This window comes from Mus caroli, unplaced genomic scaffold, assembly GCF_978045245.1.
Source record: "Mus caroli unplaced genomic scaffold, Mus_caroli_1 scaffold_14, whole genome shotgun sequence".
Classification (NCBI taxonomy): Eukaryota; Metazoa; Chordata; class Mammalia; order Rodentia; family Muridae; genus Mus; species Mus caroli.
This window is the reverse complement of record NW_028227269.1, coordinates 55924682-55946439: the sequence shown is the minus strand read 5'-3', so window position 1 is coordinate 55946439 and position 21758 is coordinate 55924682. Positions and strand designations below refer to the sequence as shown.

At 40.9% G+C, this 21758-nt stretch overlaps 1 protein-coding gene and 1 pseudogene across 3 annotated transcripts in view; one reads left to right on the top strand and one right to left on the bottom strand.

The window, feature by feature from the left end:
* The window catches only part of Ttc6 (tetratricopeptide repeat domain 6), a 182796-nt gene that overhangs the window by 25554 nt on the left and 135484 nt on the right, over window positions 1–21758 (bottom strand). For all 3 annotated transcript variants that reach the window (XM_021179232.2, XM_021179231.2, XM_021179233.2), the window contains 7 exons: window positions 18210–18292; window positions 14507–14583; window positions 13968–14128; window positions 8846–8980; window positions 6638–6787; window positions 5465–5605; window positions 4214–4327 (listed from right to left, as the gene is read on the bottom strand). In XM_021179232.2, the coding sequence (XP_021034891.1) occupies window positions 4214–4327; window positions 5465–5605; window positions 6638–6787; window positions 8846–8980; window positions 13968–14128; window positions 14507–14583; window positions 18210–18292 (861 nt within the window). The remainder of the gene's footprint in view (window positions 1–4213; window positions 4328–5464; window positions 5606–6637; window positions 6788–8845; window positions 8981–13967; window positions 14129–14506; window positions 14584–18209; window positions 18293–21758) is intronic.
* Window positions 12370–12864, top strand: LOC110307034 (large ribosomal subunit protein eL29 pseudogene; annotated as a pseudogene).

Here is a 21758-nt window from a genome sequence, read left to right as displayed (position 1 = left end):
TGCTTCCACCCAGAGCTGGATCTCAGAATCCACTCTGGAATGTGACATGGCCTATCTATGCTAGATTTGATATGGCTAGTGCTGCTTTTAAGTAAGTACTCACTGTGCCTGTGGTTCACATGCCATCTGCTTGCCACCCATGAATACTCCTATGCATTGCATAATTTAGAAGAAAGGACACCCTTAGCCCTGCCCCCACAATGAATACTTTCTCCAAATAACATACTCACAGGAATACAAACTGGAGATCACTGTTTGAAATTTAAATTCTTTTTAGCATGTTACTGCCTTCCTCACTGAAGTCTAAACTGCAGGAGGCAAGTGTTTAATCTTTTCACCACCTTGAATTGAGCAACAAGCATTCTGCTTTCATATGCAGGCACTTGGTAAGTTTTAATCAAATGAATGAACCAGAGACCAATGAAAGGGATCACAATAAGACTGAAGAGGGAAACAGGGAAATCCAACATATGTTGTAAGCATACTGATTGTTTTTACAGCTCTAACTAAGCTCAAAGAATTAATCTAGTGAGAATGCATCTTTTACTCTTATTGTTTTCCACTGACTGAATAGACAGAGCTTCATTGATCTCTCCTCTGCCCTAAGTATTAAGGAGCCAAATTCTTCTAAATCATTATAATGGCTATTTTGTTCAAAAGAGCCATATGGTTGGTCAGACAAGGGTCAATTCCTGTATGACTTTAGTGTTGGCTGACTCAAAAATGACAAATAAATAAAATCTAACTTTCTGCTCATCTGTCCTTCTCTCCTATTTCCTGGCACAGGTATCTAAACAATATGTACGGCTAGAAATTATATATATATATATATATATATATATATATATATATATATATATATATATACTGTGGCATAAATATAAATAATGCTAGGCCTATATAAATATTTAGTAATACTTGAAGAACCACCACACTGTTGACCACACCTTATCTGACTCATTCTTTCCAAAGACCCACAGAATGTAAGATGGCCTAGCAATCTATCAGGCAGCTGAACACAAGGAAAGATTTCACAGAAGCCAAGCATGGGTGGTGGAGATGGGAACACTGAAGGTGCTTTCTGCTGCGCTCTACTTTTTAGGTTTTCCTTTTGTTTTCTTGCTCCTTGAGAGAGTGTCATACCATGTACTATCTGGTCAGAATATGCTTTGATACCACATTAGTCTTGAATTCCTGATCCTTATGCCTCAGATCTCTAGATTCTGAAATGACTGACATTTTCCAGAATGTCTAACCTAAAAGTTTTGGTTAAGAATGAGAGAGCCACAGCCTTCTCTGAATTTATATCATCAGTGGCTATTACTAGATCCTGAGTTTAAGAAAAGTTTCCTAACTTGAAGTCTCTCTCCTCAGCCACCAAACTGAAATATTAAAATTTCAATACATATTTTAGACTCCACTGACAAATACAGCAGGAATGTGAGGTCAAATGTGCATATAAAAACACCATTGAAATTTATTTTAGAACTTCTGAATCAGCTAGCTTGACAGATTGCCAGAGATATAGCTCAGTGGTTAAAAGGACTGGCTGCTCTTCCAGAGAACGCTGGTTCAATTCCCAGTACCCACGTGACAGTTCACAACCATCTGTAACTCCAGCCTCAGGGAATCCAATTCTTCTTACTGTGGGCACTGCAGGAACATAGTGCTCAGACTTACGTACAGGCGAGACACTAAAACAACTTACAATAATAATAACAACAAAATAAAGGCTGAAGTCAGTCTAAAAAAGCCCTTTGCCACGTGTTCACAAGGCCAACATACCAGAGCACTTGTAAAAGCAGATGTGCATAATACAAATTCTCCACTCTACTGCTTCCAGCACTGTAGCAACCGTGACCTTTCTCTACCCTTGGCCCACTATCACCCTTCGAACTGCCTTTTATTACCTTAATAAGCCCACTCTTTTCCTTCTATTATCTACACGTGTGTCTGCCCAGTCCTTGCCCGGGGACACAGAAACCTGGAAATCCCAGTGGTCCTCACCTTCCTTCAATCTCTGCCTAGAATTGAAATGCCTTGCTTATGTATCGGTAAGAATCTAGCCCAGTGCTTGTCATACAATAAGCCATAAGTGAGAGGTAAGGGTTACTGTTTTCATGATTATAGAATAGTAGAGTCAAAATCCACCAGGCTGTTCTAAGGCTATGTGAACACCTGCTGAAAGGGGGACACTGAAAATCTGAAAGTCAGCCTGGTAGAACCATTGCATGTATAAAGCCCTCCTCTATGGGTGCTGAATAAAGAAAACAAGCATGTAGCTTGTCCTCTGCCTGTCTAACTTCCACTGTCTGGAATCTGACAAGCCAGTTGATTCAGAAATTCCAAAATAGATTCCAATGCCTATTTTTGTCCAAATATAATTTTGTAACTTTTCAGAGGGGGTAAAATACAGCAAACATGAAAAGAAAAATCTCTTTAGAGATTTTACTTGATTCAAATTCATTGTATTTCTTCATCTTTGTGTTTCAATAATACATATTTCAATTTTGGTGTTGTTTAAGTACCTGTACTTGAAGATGACAGTGACTGCTTTTTAAGTTATTAAAATTTCCAAAAAAAAAAAAAACCCAAAAACAAAACAAAACAAAAAACCAATTCACCATGATTAGATTTTAGGAAACTATCCATAAAGAATGCACATGCATGTTACCTCAGTGATGGAAGGGATGTTGAGAGGCAGGTGAAGGAAAGCAAGGGGGGAGGAGGTGACACTTTGAAATGACATAGTATTCAATCCAGGGTCAGAGGGCTTCACATAGCTACCTAAGGACTGTGAACCCAGAAACAAACAAATGTGTGACTGCCAGGGCAGGTTTCTAATTCCAGATGTGACTTGGATGAGTTCTGTGGACTCTCCCTCCTGACATTTCATTGTCTGTAAAATGAGCAGATGAAATGCTCTGGGGTACAGGCACCTTGAAAATCACCAATATTTACAACTCTGTTTTGTTCTCATTTATTCAGGTTGTTTTGCATGTTCTTCATTAACCAGGAATTGGTTTTTCCACACAACTGAGATAACATACAGGAGTTCCTTCCTTGCCCAGCCTACTGTTTGGCAGGCACTGGGGGGGGGGGGGGGGAGTAAGGTATCCTCAAAGACACCTGTTTTGTAGGTCCCTTCTAATGATCCTTTAATTGGCTACTCAAATCTTAACAATTGCCTTGTTAAAAATTAATTATGCATTTGTCTACATTTCTAGAGGAAGACAAACTTGCTGGGCTAGCTCTTAGGAATGTTGCATTCTTCTGTGTGGACTATTTTTCTCAACCTCTGTCTCCTCTGTGATTTCTAAATCCACAGATGCTCTAAGCAGATTTGGATAAGTTTCACAGAGACTGAGGAGTGTGTCTGCTTAGGACAATGGGAATGTGGAGTCTACAAGAGCATCCGCCCCTGCAGAAGTGAGGAGGGGAAGACCAGAAGATACAGAGGAGAAGAAGCAAAAGTAAGGGACAGAACACAAAGAACTTACAGGTAGGTGATCACAGAGCTAATTCTCATTGAAATCAACCATACTGATGAAGGGTGAGACAATGAACATGAAGATTAGAAAATACAGAGTTTAATGGAGAAATAGGGTTGTTGCCGCACCATATTTTTTAAGACATGGTTAGGCCTATAAACCCAAGTGCAAATCAACAAATTTCTGTCAACAGCCCCTGCTGGTGGATCCCATTACTCTGTACTCTTTACTACCTATAGAGTCTCAGAATTCTACAACAAACACCATCGTGAACTGCTCTAGCTTGGGTCCAAGTTTTAAGAGAGTATTGCCAGTGATCACTTCTATAAAATCCTGTATAGTAGTGTTATCAGTAAAACATTTATTCAGATGATACTGACAGAATGGATCCTAATTTATGCGGGCATTTAAATAGTTATACTAGCATTATAGAAGGAATTGATGGTGCAGAAACTGCGTAAGGTAATTTTGCGCTAAGAAAAAAGTCAATTGTATTTGAAATGGTTCTTTGTAGTTTCTTGAGTCTTATGTGTGTATTTCCATAGATGTTATTTTTCAAGACTATAGCTGAGATAAAGAAGAAAGTACAGGTGCTTTAAACATGCTTACAAGTGCTTAACCATGTTGCTTATAAAATAATGCTTATTGATTGCTTTTCTAATTTAAGAAGCCACTGAATGCATGTTGTTTTAAATCTGTCATTGACTAAAATGGCTACTTACCATCTGATGCTCCCCTATCTTGGTATAGCACAGGGCTCTGTTATAATATGCTGTGTAATTGTTCTTGTCCATCTTGATAGCTGTAGATAAATCTGTAATACCTAGCTTGTAAGTCTGCAAGGAGAAAGAAAGCGTGAGCCGGATAAATCATAACAGGCAAGTTGAGCCATAAAATAAGTATGCAATTCTATTAGTATTTGAAGCATTTGAGATTTAATGTGTCTTCTTTCTAAATTAATACTATGAAGCTAATCTTCCACATAGTTCATTAAGAAGATCTTGGTAGGGATTCTGACAGTTCGTTCACCTACAGATAAAATTAAGGAAGTCAGCAACTTAAATTGAAGCAATTATGGGCTAGAGGGCTGGCTCAACTGTTGAGAGCACTGGGCTACTATGCCAAAGGACCCAGGTTCAATTTCCAGCACCCACAACTGACAACTGCCTGTAAGTTGTAATCTAGTTCCATGAGATCAAGCACCCTCTTCTTGTATACACAGGCACTGTACTCAGATGGTACACAAACATAAATGTGGGCAAACATTCATACAAATAAGTTAAAAATAAATAAAATCTTGAAAAATCGACTTAAGCAATTGTTACTGGTGTTGCTATATGGCCTGGAGAAATGATACTGGTTGCATGAGAGTTCACATTCCTCTGGTGAACACTAAAGGCCTGACTGTCTTCTGCCACTCATACTGCTACATGGCCACATTCTCCACTCACACTTCTGCATCCCTTCCATTCTTCTCTAATATCTCACATCATCACGTGAACATGAACTTTCATGGAATTGATACATAATGCTTGTACATGCCTTTGCTTTAGGTGATAAAAGTATCCCATGTGCGGAAATAATAAAGAAATGTCAAAGATAAAATCAGGGAGAGATAAATCATTTCACACAGCATCAGTTATTCATAATTTTTTGCCCAGGAATTTCCATTTAGGAAACTCAAACAATTAATATGGTCCCAGAATTTATAAGTGTGTTACTCAAATGAATAGTAAAATATAGAAACATCTCAAATATCCTACCATCAAGTAATTAGATATAAGTAATGCTGGATTGGAGTATTATGTATCGTATAGCCAAAGATTATGTCCAAAGAACAGGGAACACCATGATTATATAAATACCATAATCTCACTTCATGTAGTTGAGGGAAAGTAGAAAGTGAGTGAGCTCTTAACAACCCTAGAAGCTTCCACTCTACACCCTTAGTAACCCAGGCAGGAGCGGCTTACTCTGTTGTAGTATTTCAGAACTCCTCTGCAGATGTAGGCACGCACACTCTCAGGGTAAAGTTTGATGGCCTCGTTACAGTTCAGAATGGCTTTGGAGTATCTGCCCTTTAAACCATAATAAGCTACCCGGCTTAAATATGCCTGTTCAGAGAAGGGAGAAAGCAAGATATACAATTTAGTAAACTCTTCAGTTCTACCATAATATATAGAACCTCAAACAAATCTATGGTACCTAAAGACAATATTAAAATATAGCTTTTCCAATTTTTTCATTAAAAAGTTAAACATGGAGCATGGCTGAAATAATTTAATCGAGATCAGGCCTATGGCTACCACTTGGATTCAGTGATTGTTAGTGTGTGGCCCACTGTTTGCTTTCTCTATTTTTCCCCTAAGCTATCAGAAAGCCAGTTGCATTCACCATATTTCTTCACTACATTTCCTCAAGTATGAGGCTCCTGTGAAAAAAATACCTCACCCTACATAACTACACCACCATTATTTACCTAGAAGGGTTACTAATATTTCCCTAAAATTATCTAGTATTTAGTCAACTCAAATTTAATTTAAAATCAAGAGCAAGTTAAATTTCATGTACTGAATTTTGTGTCCCTGAAGTGTATTAGAAGGCAAAAATCCATGTGATATGAAAGCAAGAAACTTATAAATTTTATAGCATATCATTGAAATTGATAACAAATAAATCAATGTATTTGACATAGTTACATATATTACAAGTCTCAAAATATTATACAAATGTAATATTAATGTTAAAATACATGAATATTTTTGTTCCAAAGAATAAAAAAAATGTGGGTTATCAAAATATACTTAATTGGTATCAGATATGACAACATGTATCTGTAATCTCTACACTTGAGAGGCAGAGGCAGAAATATCAGGAGTTCAGGACCATTCTTTGCTACATAACATGAAGAAGAGAAAGAGAAGAGGAGAGAGGGAAGTAGGGAGTAAGGGAGGGAGGGAGAACTGAGAAAAGGAGAGAGGGGGATGTGAGGGAGGGGAGGAGGGAGGGGAGGAGGGGGAGAAAGATAAAGACAGAGACAGAAAGACAGAACCAACTCCTTTTATTAGAAATCACATATAAGCTATCTAATAGTTTCACCCAAACTAACATATCCCCCAAATTACTGATATCAGTTCTTTCAATACCTGGTAATGTTTGGGATTTAGGATAAGTGCCCGATTAAAGTCCAGAATTGAGTTTTGCTTGTTGAGTTTTACTTTACAAAGTCCCCGATGATAAAAGGCTTCTGCAAATTCAGGATTTGCTTTCACGGCTTTTGTAAATGATTCAAAAGCCTGGAAGAATATGTTTATGCACATACACTTAGTGACAGAATACATGAATTTAGAAGATTAGCAAAGTATGGTACTGTTATTGAAAAGCTTCACTTGAATTTTTAGGGGTTGGGGATAGTATTTAAAATTAATTTTCCCAAAGATCCTTGTGGAACAAACAAGTATGATCTTTGGAAATAAGTCAGACTTATAATTAAAAGTCTCGTTATTTTCAGACAAATATCTACATAATTCATCTTGTTAAGCACAGTACTTTGAAGTTTAGTTTCAATCATTAATTTAGTGATTTCATTAACTCAAAAAATCACAGGCATCAGTGTTCAGTTCTCCATGATTTTCCAAGAACTATAGCAGATATATAATTATGAAGTTTCAGGATAAAAGGATGCCACAATTCTCCAATGTATGTAGTCATCTTAACCAACTTAAATCTGATTTGAATTCTTCAGTTATCAATAAGGATCATCAAAGAACGTTCTAAGCATTAACTGTTTCATCTACAGCACATTGAAACACTCAATTTAATGATTTATAATTTAATAAATCAAGTTAGTGAGGTGATGTTATTTTGCTACAATAATTTCCTACAGTTAGACTTATTATTTTGGTGAGAAATAGGTATTATCTTTAAAATGTTATTGACAAGTTAGTATCAAATAAAATGTTCTGATATTTAATTTAAAACAATTCATGGGAAGCAGGAGTGCAGACTGCCTGTTACAAGCTAAGCTTTAGAAGTAATGTTAGTCAGTTCACTTCTTACATTATTGAGGGCTGTACTCAGAAACAGAACTCAATGCAAGCAATCAATCAGTTTGGAGAGTTCCAAATGATCTCTGCTTCTAAACATATAGACACCATTGGCTCCTACATCCCTTCCTCCTTTTCTTCTGTGGGGGTGGGCAGAGGGTTCTCCTGGCTCCACCTAGTGTTTGGCTGTGACTCTCTACAACTACTTCCTTTAGTCGCTGCCTGGGTCTTTAGTCCTGTTTGGTTCTATTGTGGGTCTATAAGCTGTCCTGCCTCTGGTTCCTGACCATCCAGGCAGTGTCAGGTGTGGGCTCCCTCTTATGGCATGGGCCTCAAGTTGAATCAGTCACTGGTTGGTCACTTCCACAAGTTCTGTGTCACCATTACCCTAGCAAATCTTGCAGGCAGGACATACTGTAGGGTGAAGGTCTTGTGTCTGGGTTGATGTCCCAGTCATACTGCTAGGAGTCTGCCCTGGTTTTGGAAGATGGCTAGTTCAGGCTCCATATCTCTCATTACTAGCAGACTTTGCTAGGGTCACTCTTGTAGATCCAGAGAGTTTCCACTGCACTAAGTTTCTATATTGTCTACCAAATATCCCCTTATTCCAGTCATCTCTCCCAGTATTCTGACCCTACATCCTTTCTACCAACCCCTCCCTCCCTGATCCCTCCTGCTTCCATCTCCACCTCTCCCAAACCACCTGCAAAATTTATGCTATTTCACCTTCCCCGGGAGACTGTGTTCCATCTCCTTATTACTTACCCTCGATGAGTCTATGGATTGTAGCATGGTCATCTTTTACCTAATAGCTAATATCTACTTATAAGTGAGTATATAGCATGTTTGTTTTTCTGTGTCTGCACTACCTCATTCAGGATGTGTCCCACCGAATCAACTAAGCAAGGCTTATAGGGGCTCACAGAGACTGAAGCAACACGGACCCTATACAGATCTCAACTAGGTCCTCTGCATACACATTATGGTTATGCAGTTTCGTGTTCTTGAAGGATTCCCAACAGTAGGAGTGAGGGCTTCCTCTTATTCTTTTGCCTGCCTTGGGGGCCCATTTCTTCCTACTGATTACCTTGTCTAGCTTTGATATAAGGGTTGTGTCTAGTCCTATTGCAACTTGATATGCTATAATTGGCTGCTATATCCTATGAGACCTGATTTTTTTTTCTGAATTGGAGGAGGAGTGGGTCTTGGGAAGAGAGTAGAGGTTCTGAGAGGAGAGAAGGGAAATTGTAGTGGGGATGTAACGTACAAGAGAATTACAAGGAAAAACAGAGCTAAACACACAGATACCATTTGAAAATTGCCTTCCTCCATGTAACAAAGACCCAGGTTATACAGACACTCTGCTGAAACACTAGTGGCAACTGGTCCTTTGTCAGAAAATGTGTACAGTTCCAATGCCTTCTTAAATAGTCTCACAGACTCCTATAAGAATAAAAACAAAGACAAGGGATGAAGCAAGTAGTTTTTTACTGACTGTTTGTTCAACATCATAACCTTAAAGGTAAAGAAAACTCAGAGCACACAAAAGCTCTGCCCTCGTGTCATACAAATGCACACAGATCTGGTAAGGTCACAGATGTTGTCCTTATACAACTGGAGGGCCCATCCCTCAGAGGATGAACCCAACAAGTTCTCCCCCAGGGGCCATCAGGTCTGAAGCAGACTTACATGTATGGATTTTAGAAACTAGAACTTCTAAATTCAAACACCAGACTTAAACTTGTAGGCTCTTTACTAACTAACAATCACCTTGTTATTTCTCTGACTGGAGTACTGGAAAGTGAGTAGTCAATACAAGTATTGATGATACCTGATACCATTTCATTCACCCCCCCCCCCGTCTGTTTGTTTTACTCTTAATGGGGTTCAGCTAGTTCTAGAAAAAAAAAGCTTTCATCAAACGTTACCCACATAAATTTAATAAAAATAGCTTAATTTTCCAGATGTTATTTACTGATTGGCGAATCATCATATGCATCTAACATGAACGTCAGGTTCAAACACTGTTATCCTACTTTCTAAACTAGAGTGAACTGTTAAAGCGGCCATGGGATTTATTAACTTGGATATGCTGTCTTCATGACTCCTCTTTAGCATTTCCTGCGTGTTTACAAGCCATCTCAACGTCCAGTCTTCCATCCGCACCAGAGAACTCCCCCAGTTCTCTATACCCGACACAGGGGAGCACAGAGATTCACCCTTCTATCTCCATCTTTCTATCTCTTATCTGTCTCTCTATCTCTATCTCTGTATCTCAATCTCCTGTCTATCTCTCTATCGCTACCTATCTGTCTCTCTATCTTTCTGTCTCTCTATCACTATTTATATACTGGTTTCTGGAGAAATAACGTTCTTGAAAACTTTGAAGACCTTTGAAGACTCATGCATTCTACGGGTGCTCATTCCCTCCATTAGACAAAGCCACACCCATTCATTTTTCTGCGCAATTCCTGCTATAGTTTAGCTACTGCTGTAATCCCTAAAGAACAACATCCATAAACTCCTGGAAGTCCTCTGACCTGGTTATATTTTACAAAACATAGTCTTAAATATCTTACAAAGTCTACATCACTGCTTAGTTTAAAGCTGCTGCCCCATTTTTATCTATTTGTTACAATGATAATATAATTCTAGATGATAAGATTTGTATTATTTTCCTATTTCTATAAAGGAAACATAGTGCCTTTGAAACAGCATACATTTGACATGATTCCTTAGTGAGGGGGCTGTGCATACATTAACTGAGTCTTCTGACTTATGCTCCTTAGGCCAAAAAGTGCTAGTTGGGTGGTATTGCCATCTGATAGCTTAAATAGGGAAGTCTCTTCTTCCAAGATCACTGGGGTTGTTGAAAACCTTTTATTTCCCTATGACTACGTGGCAGAGAGTATTGACTTCTAGTTGGGAGATCCTGAGCTCCTATAGCCCATAGCATTTCCAGGTCTTGGGACCATCTCCATAGTCAGTTACTGACAAGTACAGCTCTTTGCTCTGTCAAGGCTAGCGGGACAAATCTCTCTCCAGACTTCTACTCATAAACATTATATAATGTAACATGATTATGGGCAGCATAGCATCCTATCACCTTTGTGTGTGTGTGGAGGGGGGGGTCTACTAGTAAGAGCAAATGACAGGTTCCACTTACAGTATGGTCCCAGAATGGCACAGTATGTTAGGCATGCAATATGGTCTGCCACAAGAAGATAGATGACACATTTATCTGGTGTCAAGTGAGGAAGTGAAGGAAATTAGCATAGAAAAATGCCCAAGATTTGATACTTTTAATGATAACAAAAAAGGTTGTTAATTGGAGAAATAACAAAGTGACAAAAAACAGAGAGGCATGATTCTAATTGAATGACAGATGTTAGAAGACATGCTATGTTTAGCATTGAGACATTATGCATTATACAGCTGAATCAAAATACTACATGGTGTCCATTAATATGTATATCTCTGATGGCTTATGTGTGCTAAACTGAATTTTTAAATTTTAGTAACCTTTTTAAAGCTTATCATAGAAAAAGTACAGGAAGGAAGGTCCAAGTGAGGAAGCTTGAATCTCACATAGAAGGGGGAATAAAATGGTCATAAGAGGTGGATGGAGGGAGGGAACTAGGAGGAAGCGGGAATGGAGAAGGGAATGAGGGATTCAGAATTGGGTATGGGGAGGGACAGGAGAAATGGCTAGATGACCATGAGAATGAATGGGAATCTGCAGCTGACAGGGGTGAGGAGGTGAGGGCATCTCCAGGATGAGACAGAGACCTGGGATAAGGGAGGCACCCAAGAATCAATGGGTGTGACCTTAGCTGTGACTCACTATATTGAGGATATAGAACCTGAAGAGGTCACCTCCTATAGCTAGACAGGAACACCAGTGGAGTGATAGAGACACCAACCCATCCACAAAACTTTCAACCCAAAATTTATCCTGTCTATAAGGAATGCAGGCACAGAAATGGAGCAGAGGCTGGGGGAATGGCCAACCAATAACCAGCCCATCTTGAGGCCTATCCCATGGACAAACACCAATCCCTGACACTATTAATGAAACTCTGTTATGCTTACAAACAGGAGCATGTTGTCCTCTGGGAGGCTCTACCCAGCAGCTGACTCAGACAGACACAAACACCTACAGCCAGGCAGTGTATAGAATGTAGAGACTCTTAACAAAGAATAAAGAGGAAGGACTGAAGCCCCAAAGAGGATAAAAACTCCACAGGAAGACCAACAGAATCAACTCTCCGGGATCCTTGGGTCTCTCTGAGCTTAACCACCAACCAAAGAACAAACACAAATGGGCTGGATCTAGATATACAGCTTAGTGTTCATGTGGTCCTGAAAAACTAGAACAATGGACTATCCCAAAGCTGTTGCCTGTGTCAGGGATATGTTCTTCTAGCTGGGCTGCCTTGTCTGGTCTCAGTGGGAGAGGAAGAGCCTAGCCTCGCAAAGACTTGAAGTGCCATGGATGGTGGCCTCAGTTTTCTCAGAAGAGAAGGAGGGAGGGGGAATGACTGTGGGAGGGGGTGGCCAGGTGTGGGGCAGTAACCAGGATGTAAAGTGAATAAGTAAAAAAAAAAAAAAATTAATTAAATTTAATGTAAAAGAACATTTATAAACAAGACAAAACTAATCACCTGAAAGTGACTCCATAAGTAGACACACCCAAACACACCAAGGAGGACTGTTCATCCAAAGGCATAGTCGAACAAGCCTCAGACGATGAGACGACGCAGCACGCAGGTTAGGGTCAATACAACTGATTTTTAAAACACATAAAGCACCTTCTGGTCCCAGGCGCTGCAGGAGCCATGGATTACCATGGAGACATGGCCAAGTCCAAGAACCATACCACACACAACCAGTCCCACAAATGGCACAGAAATGGCATCAAGAAACCCCAGTCACAAAGATACAAATCACTTAAGGGGGTTGACCCCAAGTTCCTGAGGAACATGCGCCTTGCCAAGAAGTACAACAAGAAAGGCCTGAAGAAGATGCAGGCCAACAATGCAAAGGCAGTGAGTGCGTGCACAGAGTCCATCAAGGCCCTGGTAAAGCCTCAGGCCATCAAGCCCAAGATACCAAAGGACCCCAGCTGCAAACTCAGCCTCCTGGCTTTCATCACTCACGCCAAGCTTGGGAAGCAGATTTGAAGCTACACGGCCAAAGGTCAGAGGCTCTGCCAACCAAAGCCCAAGGTTCAAACCAAGGCAGAGGTCAAAGCTCCAGCTAAGGCCCAGGCTTCAGCTCCAGCCCAGGCTCCCAAAGATGCCCAGGCCCCTGTGAAGGCCCCATAGAAAAGGCTTCTATCCACCAATGTGAAGACAGATGGACTGCTGTGACACACCTACACACACACTATTTGCAGATGACCAGTGTTCTATGCTGTTGTTATAAATAAACTTGAGGCAAGAGAAAAACATACATAAATAAATAACACATAAAGCAGTAGGAAGAAGATGACAAAGGCTGGTGTAGGAAACTCTGACAGAAAAGAAAGTACAAATGACTGCTAGACATAAAATAAATTATCCTCATCCTGACACTCAAGCCCAGAGGCATGGACAGAGCACAGAAGGCATCAGTTCCTGTCCACAAGGCTGCCAAACAGAAAGGCCTGGAAAATCCATTTCCATTTGAGTCAACAGAAGCAGATAGAAGAGTAACCTGGCATAACATTAGAGAACAGGTTCACAAGCCAGCAACCCACTCCTGAGACTATATCGTGAAACAGGACATGCAAAAAACTATTTTCAGCAGCTCTGTTCTGGAAGGAAGGAAGGAAGGAAGGAAGGAAGGAAGGAAGGAAGGAAGGAAGGAAGGAAGGCAATCTATTGGCTAATAGATAGATAAATAGCATAAGTACAGATATAGTTACAAGTATATGAATAATTCATAAATAAATGCTACCATTTTATTCTGTAAAAATAATTAAATGCAATCTATGGTGATTTGAATAGGTGTGGCCTCCATAACTCAAATGTTTGAATACTTGATCTATAGGGAGTGGCACTATCACGAGTGGCCTTGTTGAAGTAGGTGTGGCCTTGTTGGAGGACCTGAGTCATCGGGTGTGTAGGCTTTGAGGTCTCCTATGTTCAAGCTATGCCTAGTATGGCACACAGTCATCTCCTATTACTCAAGATATAGAATTCTCAGCTCCTTCTCCAGCACCATGTCTGCCTGCACACTGCCATGCTTCCTACCATGATGATAATGGACTAAACCTCTGAAACTCTAAGCCAGCCCCAATTAAATGTTTTCTTTTTCAAGAGTTGCCTTGGTCATGGTGTCTTTTCACAGCAATAGAACTGTAACTAAGACACCATCCTTAAGTATAAGCATGAATTCTATTACAAAGTTTAATAAACATCAATCTGTCCATTGTCAGACTTTTTACCTTGATTCTCTTGGCCTTCATTTGGGCTTTTGCCAAGAGTGCATAAGTGGAGATGTCTGGTTTACTGGCTATGACCCCTTCCAAGATGTGAATGGCCTTGTCATGGTTTTCACAAAATGAGTAAATGAGTGCTTCCTGTATCGGGGACATCTCAATGACACCTAAAAGCAAAGGAAAAATTAATGATACCCTTGCTGGGAATGATATATCAACTAAAACCTCTTATTACCATAAAATAAAGCATCACTACAGTTACAAACCCAAAAAAGTAAAAGTATGAGCTGCTATATCATATAATGAGCTTTCTCACAAAATTTATTAGTTAACTATGTAGATGGGAAAACTGAAGTTTCAAATTCTACCTTTCAAGTGAATTGTTTATCATCTCAATATCTATATATACATTAATATATATATTAATATATATTATATTATATTATATTATATTATATTATATTATATATATAAAACAAATAGTACCAAAACTTGGGGAAGTATTTCTTTCTTTAATGTTTTTATTGTGAGTTAGTGTTATTTACCTTTGTTCATTTCTGCTACTTGATAAATGGTGAATTTTGCTAGATCATAACTCTTCATCATAAGAAGAAACTGCCCTCTGGAAGAAATAATGGCTTTTACTCTAAGCAAGTAAAAGGTAACGATCTTGTTGAATTTTAAAACTTGTACTTGGATTTTAAAACTTGTGCTCGATTTGTCCCTTGACAATTTCATGCATGTATAAAACACATTCTGATTACTGTTACCCCCACATTCTTCTCATCTCCTTCTGCCCCTGTTTTACACATACCCCTCCATTCCTGAAGCCTGTCTCACACTCAGTCTTTCTTTGCTTTGTTGTTCTTGCTGCTGTTGCTGTTGTTTTAAGACTCACAGACTTTAACTAACTAGCATCCTCTATGTGACCATGAGTTTAGAACTCATGGAAATGTGGGTTCCTAGGTTGTGTACCCAACTGAAGGAAATGACTGCTCTTTACCCTGCCCCCAGATCATGATTGACTGTCAATAGGCCTAGTCTTATTTGGCTCAATGCAGGCAACCACATCTGCTATGTCATACTCAGAAGACAGCATGACACAGACCTTCTCCTTACCTCCCAGATCTTAAATTCTTTCTACCTAGCTCTTCCATGATAACCCCTGAATCCTAGAGGGATTGATGTGAATGTCTGCTCAGAGTTAAGCACTCACTCATCAAAAGTAAGAATTCTGAAGTTTATAATGCTGCATAATGTTTTACAATTGTAAAACATTCAACCATATACATAAATGTACATAAAATCAAATTTTAAATTAAATTAAATATAGTCGCTTGTTTGTTGTTTGTTTTTAGTGTTTGGTGCTTTGAGGCAGGGGTTTTCTATGCAATGCTGGCTGTCTTGGAACTTGCTGTGTAAACTGAGCTGTCCTTGAACTGAGAGATCTGCCTGACTCTCTCTCTCTCTCTCTCTCTCTCTCTCTCTCTCTCTCTCTCTCTCTCTCTCTCTCTCTCTCTCTCTGCCTATCTCCCTCTCACTCTCTCTCTACCTCCCTCTCTCTCCCTCTCTCTCTGCCTCTCTCTCTCTTTCTCTGCCTCTCTCTCTCTGCCTCTCTCTCTGCCTCTTTCTCTCTGCCTCCCTCTCTCTGCCTCCCTCTCTCTGCCTCCCTCTCTCTGCCTCCCTCTCTCTGCCTCCCTCTCTCTCCCTCTCTCTCTCTGCCTCTCTCTCTTTCTCTGACTCTCTCTCTGCCTCTCTCTGCCTCTCTCTCTCTGCCTCTCTCTCTGCCTCTTTCTCTCTGCCTCCCTCTCTCTGCCTCCCTCTCTCTGCCTCCCTCTCTCTGCCTCCCTCTCTCTCCCTCTCTCTCTCTGCCTCTCTCTCTTTCTCTGACTCTCTCTCTCTCTGCCTCTCTCTGCCTCCCTCTCTGCCTCCCTCTCTCTGCCTCCCTCTCTCTGCTTTTCTCCCTCTCTCTGCCTCCCTCTCTCTGCCTCCCTCTCTCTGCCTCTCTCTCTGCCTCTCTCTGCCTCCCTCTCTCTTCCTCCCTCTCTCTGCCTCTCTCTCTGCTTTTCTCTCTCTCTCTGCTTTTCTCCCTCTCTCTGCCTTCCTCTCTGCCTCCCTCTCTCTGCCTCTCCCTCTCCCTCTCTCCCTCTCTCTCTCTCTCTGCCTCTCTCTCTTTCTCTGACTCTCTCTCTCTCTGCCTCTCTCTGCCTCCCTCTCTGCCTCCCTCTCTCTGCCTCCCTCTCTCTGCTTTTCTCTCTCTCTCTCTCTCTGCTTTTCTCCCTCTCTCTGCCTCCCTCTCTCTGCCTCTCTCTCTCTCTGCCTCCCTCTCTGCCTCCCTCTCTCTGCCTCCCTCTCTCTGCTTTTCTCTCTCTCTCTCTCTCTGCTTTTCTCCCTCTCTCTGCCTCCCTCTCTCTGCCTCTCTCTCTCTCTGCCTCCCTCTCTCTGCCTCCCTCTCTCTGCCTCCCTCTCTCTTCCTCCCTCTCTCTGCCTCTCTCTCTCTGCTTTTCTCTCTCTCTCTCTGCTTTTCTCCCTCTCTCTGCCTCTCTGCCTCCCTCTCTGCCTCTCTGCCTCCCTCTCTGCCTCTCTCTCTCTCTCTCTCTCTCTCTCTCTCTCTCTCTCTCTCTCTCTCTCTCTCTCTGCCTCTCTCTCTCTGCCTCTCTGCCTCCCTCTCTGCCTCTCTGCCTCCCTCTCTGCCTCTCTCTCTCTCTCTCTCTCTCTCTCTCTCTCTCTCTCTCTCTCCCTCCTCTCTGCCTCTCTGCCTCTCTCTCTCTCTGCCTCTCTGCCTCCCTCTCTGCCTCTCTGCCTCCCTCTCTGCCTCCCTCTCTGCCTCTCTCTCTCTCTCTCTCTCTCTCTCTCTCTCTCTCTCTCTCTCTCTCTCTCTCTCTCTCTCCCTCCTCTCTGCCTCTCTGCCTCTCTCTCTCTGCCTCTCTGCCTCCCTCTCTGCCTCTCTCTCTCTCTCTCTCTCTCTCTGCCTCCCTCTCTGCCTCTCTGCCTCTCTCTCTCTGCCTCTCTGCCTCCCTCTCTGCCTCTCTCTCTCTCTCTCTCTGCCTCCCTCTCTGCCTCCCTCTCTGCCTCTCTCTCTCTCTCTCTCTCTCTCTCTCTCTCTCTCTCTCTCTCTCCCTCCCTCTCTGCCTCTCTGCCTCTCTCTCTCTGCCTCTCTGCCTCCCTCTCTGCCTCTCTCTCTCTCTCTCTCTCTCTCTGCCTCCCTCTCTGCCTCCCTCTCTGCCTCTCTCTCTCTCTCTCTCTCTCTCTCTCTCTCTCTCTCTCTCTCTCTCTGCCTCTCTGCCTCTCTCTCTGCCTCTCTCTCTCTCTCTGCCTCTCTCTGCCTCTCTCTTTGCCCCTCTCTCTCTGCCCCCCCTCTCTCTGCCCCCTCTCTCTCTGCCCCTCCCTATGCCCCCTCTTCTCTCTATGCCTCCTCTTCTCTCTATGCCCCCTCTTCTCTCTATGTCCCCTCTCTCTGTGCCCCCTCTCTCCCTGCTCACTCTGCCGACTCTGCCCACCCTGCCCACCCTGCCCACCCTGCCCACCCTGCCCACCCTGTCCACCCTGCCCCCAAGTGCTAGGATTAAAGGCATGCATCATCATACATGGCAAAGTTACACAGTTCTTTAAAATCCAAAGAGATGAGTTAACATGGAGTTATGATGACAGAAACAATTTATGAACTGTGACCCTAAAATAAAAAAGTTAACACTCACAGAACAGAAAGAGCAAAAGTATTCATATAAATTTCTGAAATGTGGTTTAAGTGTCAAAACACAAAATACAAAATTTATCAGAAAGTATGTCCTATTGCACTTTCCCAGGCCTATGAATTTTTAGAGATTATATTTTTGGTAATAATATCTTACAATATGTCTCTATAGCAAATTCTGCTAAATTTGAGCTGCAATAATGATGCTCACTTTTTTTTTCATTAAATTGGCAGAGGGTTCTATTCAGTACTTCTGTGGATACAAACAGAACCAATGTTCACAAGTAGCACCTTATTTTGAAGGGATTGTGTGCTATGTGCATAGCAAGTCATCTAGAAAGGTCTCAAAGAATCTCACTCTCAGCAAGTATATTCTAATGCATGAGGACAGCAAAGGGAATGGCTGTCTTAACATGTCATTAGAAATGAAAAAATGAGAGGTAGAAGTTGTTTCGAGACTAAGTGTAAGAAAAAGATAGCTGAAGAACAGAGGAACCCCGGGTCTGTTAAGATGTGCAGTTATTTCAAGAAGAACTCGGTTTCTGTGCTCATACCTCATTATATATAGATGGATTGCATCAGGCTGGAGATGGATGGCACGAGTTAATTCAATTACTGCCCTTTTCAGTTTGTGCAGCTGTTGAATGATAAACAGAAATATATATTCTACTTGAAGCAATCACCTTCTTTTTGATGTTTAGTCTCTCCCACAGTTTCTTGCAGAATTTTTATAGAAAATGTCTAAATATATCTTGTTTTCCTTTCTGCTTGTTTTAAATTGTTTCTTTTACTATTTGAGATTATAGTTAGATCATTTCCTCTTCCCATTCTACCATTTAAACCACATTTTTACCACTCTCTTCACTCTTTTTCAAATTTATGGCCATTTTTCTCATTGATTGTTATTACATGTGTGTGTGTGTATAAATACAAAAAGATATATCATTTTCATTCATAAAAGCAAAAAAGAAATGTTATGATGTAAAGTGCTCATTTTTTAATTATTGTGCTTTAGTTTTGAAGAATAATTACAAATACCCACTCACATATTATTTTACACTAATTTACATGATATATTTTAGTATGTATATGTTTCTCTTTCATTTAACTTTTCAAGTTTTCTCCCTCAACCTTAACATCTGTTTCAGCAAACTTCACATAGTTAAAAACCTAGCATGTAAAGGGCAGCGTAAAAAGGTAAAGTGAATTCCACTTGAAAAATACGGTGGAGAAACAGGCTTGGAATAAAATTAATAAGTGAGTGAATAAAACAAACCATAAGAGTGGTATAAAAAGAGATCCTTTTGACATTCATATGGAAAGGAAGCATTCATTCTATCCCTATTATGGTCACAGAAACATAACCTGAATTTCTACACTTTAGAGGACAAAAAAAAAAAATCAGCTACCACTGAAGACATTGCCTATAGAGAAGCACTACAAAAACCTAGAAATATTAACCCAAACATGTTGTGGATAGCCCTGGTGCTGCTTGTATTTTTGATGTTAATTCCACTTTCCTAGGAGGGGTTGCCTGGAATGAGGAATGAGTCACTTACTAAGGTGATTTCTTGTGAACCTTCCCCTAATGAATAAAGGAACCAACCACTGGGAGAGTATGCAGGACTTCCGGATTGGACAGAGGAAGAGAGGAGGCAGGAGATAGATAGGGGCTTTTGGACAGGGTCAGCAAGAGGACAAGATGTAGCTACTAGTGTCTTCTGGTTTAGATGGAAAATCCTGGTGGATTTGCCACCAGAGAATTTAGATTTAATATGGCTTACAAGATTAGGATTCTAGTGGTTGTGCCCAGTGATTGAGTTACCCTTGTTTCTAAACTAAGTTTGTGTGGTGTTTCTACTGCGGCTGGACTGGGTTCCAGAGAGAAAGGTACAGTGACAAAGTGTGGGTTTGCCAGAGTGCACCACAAAGGCCATGAGAGTTTTGAAGCATGGGGCTGGCATGGTAACGACCCACCAGTGGGAACTTAGTGAGCTGGGTGGAGAGATTTCGGAGCTCTGAGTGAGAGAGTCTCCACGAAATGAGAACAAGCTGGCCATTGCCTGGCTGGCCAGCCCGTCAGTGCCTTGCTGGCAATAGCACCATTTTTTTTTAATATTTCCCGCAACACAAACAACCAGCACTGCTATCAATAAGATGGCAGTGTGCTGCTATAAAAATTTATGTATACATGGAAATGATTTAACAAACTAATTTATACATAGAAATAAATGGAACCAAAATAGCACAAACTATTTGAAGAAAATAGTGTGTAGAGTCAAGAGGAAATCTAAAAAGATAAAGTTTATTTAAACAAATTAGAGAATTTCTGTGGAACTTCGGGGCTATTTGTTCTTAAGCTGATCTTGTTCTGGTCACACGACTAATGAACTAGTGCCATGTTCACATTACTATACCTAGTTGTGTCAATGGTCCAGATTGGTATTGCTTTTCTCAGCCCTGTGATCTAATACTTGAGAAAGCACTATAAGAGGGGAAGAGGTATTTTTGACTAGTATTTTGAAGACATAACAGTCAATCATGATGGAGAACACACAGCAGTAGGCTGCCCCATGGTAATGAAAGCTTACGGCTGGAATTATCTCTCACTTCAACAGACCGGTAGCAGAGACCTGACAAGAAGTGGGGTTAGGACATAAAATACCAAGAACCATATAGTGATGTACGATCTCCAGAAAGGTTTCACCTCATTGAGATTCCACAGTCTCCCAAAATAGCATCACCAATTGGGGACCAAGAGTCCAAATATACAAGCTGATGGGAGATATTTTACATTTAAACCACAACATTCCATCCTCAGCGACACACACCCAATCCCATCTCATAATACAAAATGCATTCAGTCTGACTTCAAAACTCCCTACTTTCTTATATTTCCAATATTATCCTAAACCTGCTGTTGGCTGATAGTTACCAAGTACTTGATAAAGCAGCTTTAAAAGGGATTTCTTTTGCATCTGATTGAGAAAATTCAGTGTATCTTGTGGGGAAAACACGGTGGCTGACTGCACCATGGGAAGAATACATTAGTCAGGATTTATAACTTGGTAGACAAGGAAGTAGCAACAGTGCAAGGCCACACTATAAAATTCCAGCTCTCTACTTCCTCTGATCTACAGCACCCCAAAGAGTGCTACTAGCAGGGCACTAAGTAAGTCTTTGGAGGAGTGGGCATTGTGCATATAAACCTTAACAATATTTATGGACTAAGTAAACTTCATTGGGACCCATAGACGTTCAGTTTCTGGATTTATATGCTTTTCTGGGGTTAGGTTTTAGCTTAGATTAAGAAAGGAAGCTGATTGGATTCCCCTGCCTAACTGAACTTCCTGGTTGGGCCTCAGTCAGAGAGGATGCACTTAGTCCTACTGGGAATGCATATCCTAGGGCAGGGTGGTACCCAAGGTGGGTGCTTCCCTTTCTCTCCAAGAGAAGTGGGGAGAGGATAATGGGGGAGGAATTTGTAAGGATGGGACTGGGAGAAGAGGGACTGGGAGTACGGGGAGGGGGGTCCACAATCAGGGTGCAAAATGAACAAATAAATAAAATAAAGAGGCTGAACCTACAAATGGAAGAATATCTCCTCTCTCTCTCTCTTTCTCTCTCTCTCTCTCTCTCTCTCTCTCTCTCTCTCTCTCTCACACACACACACACACACACGTATACACGTACACATATCTGTATATATGACAGAGAGGGGGCTTAACTTTGATAATTTAAACACATTATTTTTTTCTGAATCTTGTTTTTCCTACTCAAAAATACCTCATAGAAATGCCTCCTAGAGAGCTTGTGTAGTTATGTCTCTTAGTTTTTTCTGACTATAATAGCTCTTAATGTATAAACATAATATATTTAACAATGACTGTATAGATATTTAGGCCTCTCAGAACAGAGAGTGAACAACTCAGCTATCTTGCTGGCACATTGAATTCTATGTATATTATTGGAACATACCAGATTCCTTAAATGGCCTGTATCACTAACAGATTAGTGGAAAGAATAATACACTATAAGCATGTGTATGTCTTACGCAACAAGATTACCAACATACTTTCTCTGGGGAGAGCACTGAGCCTGCT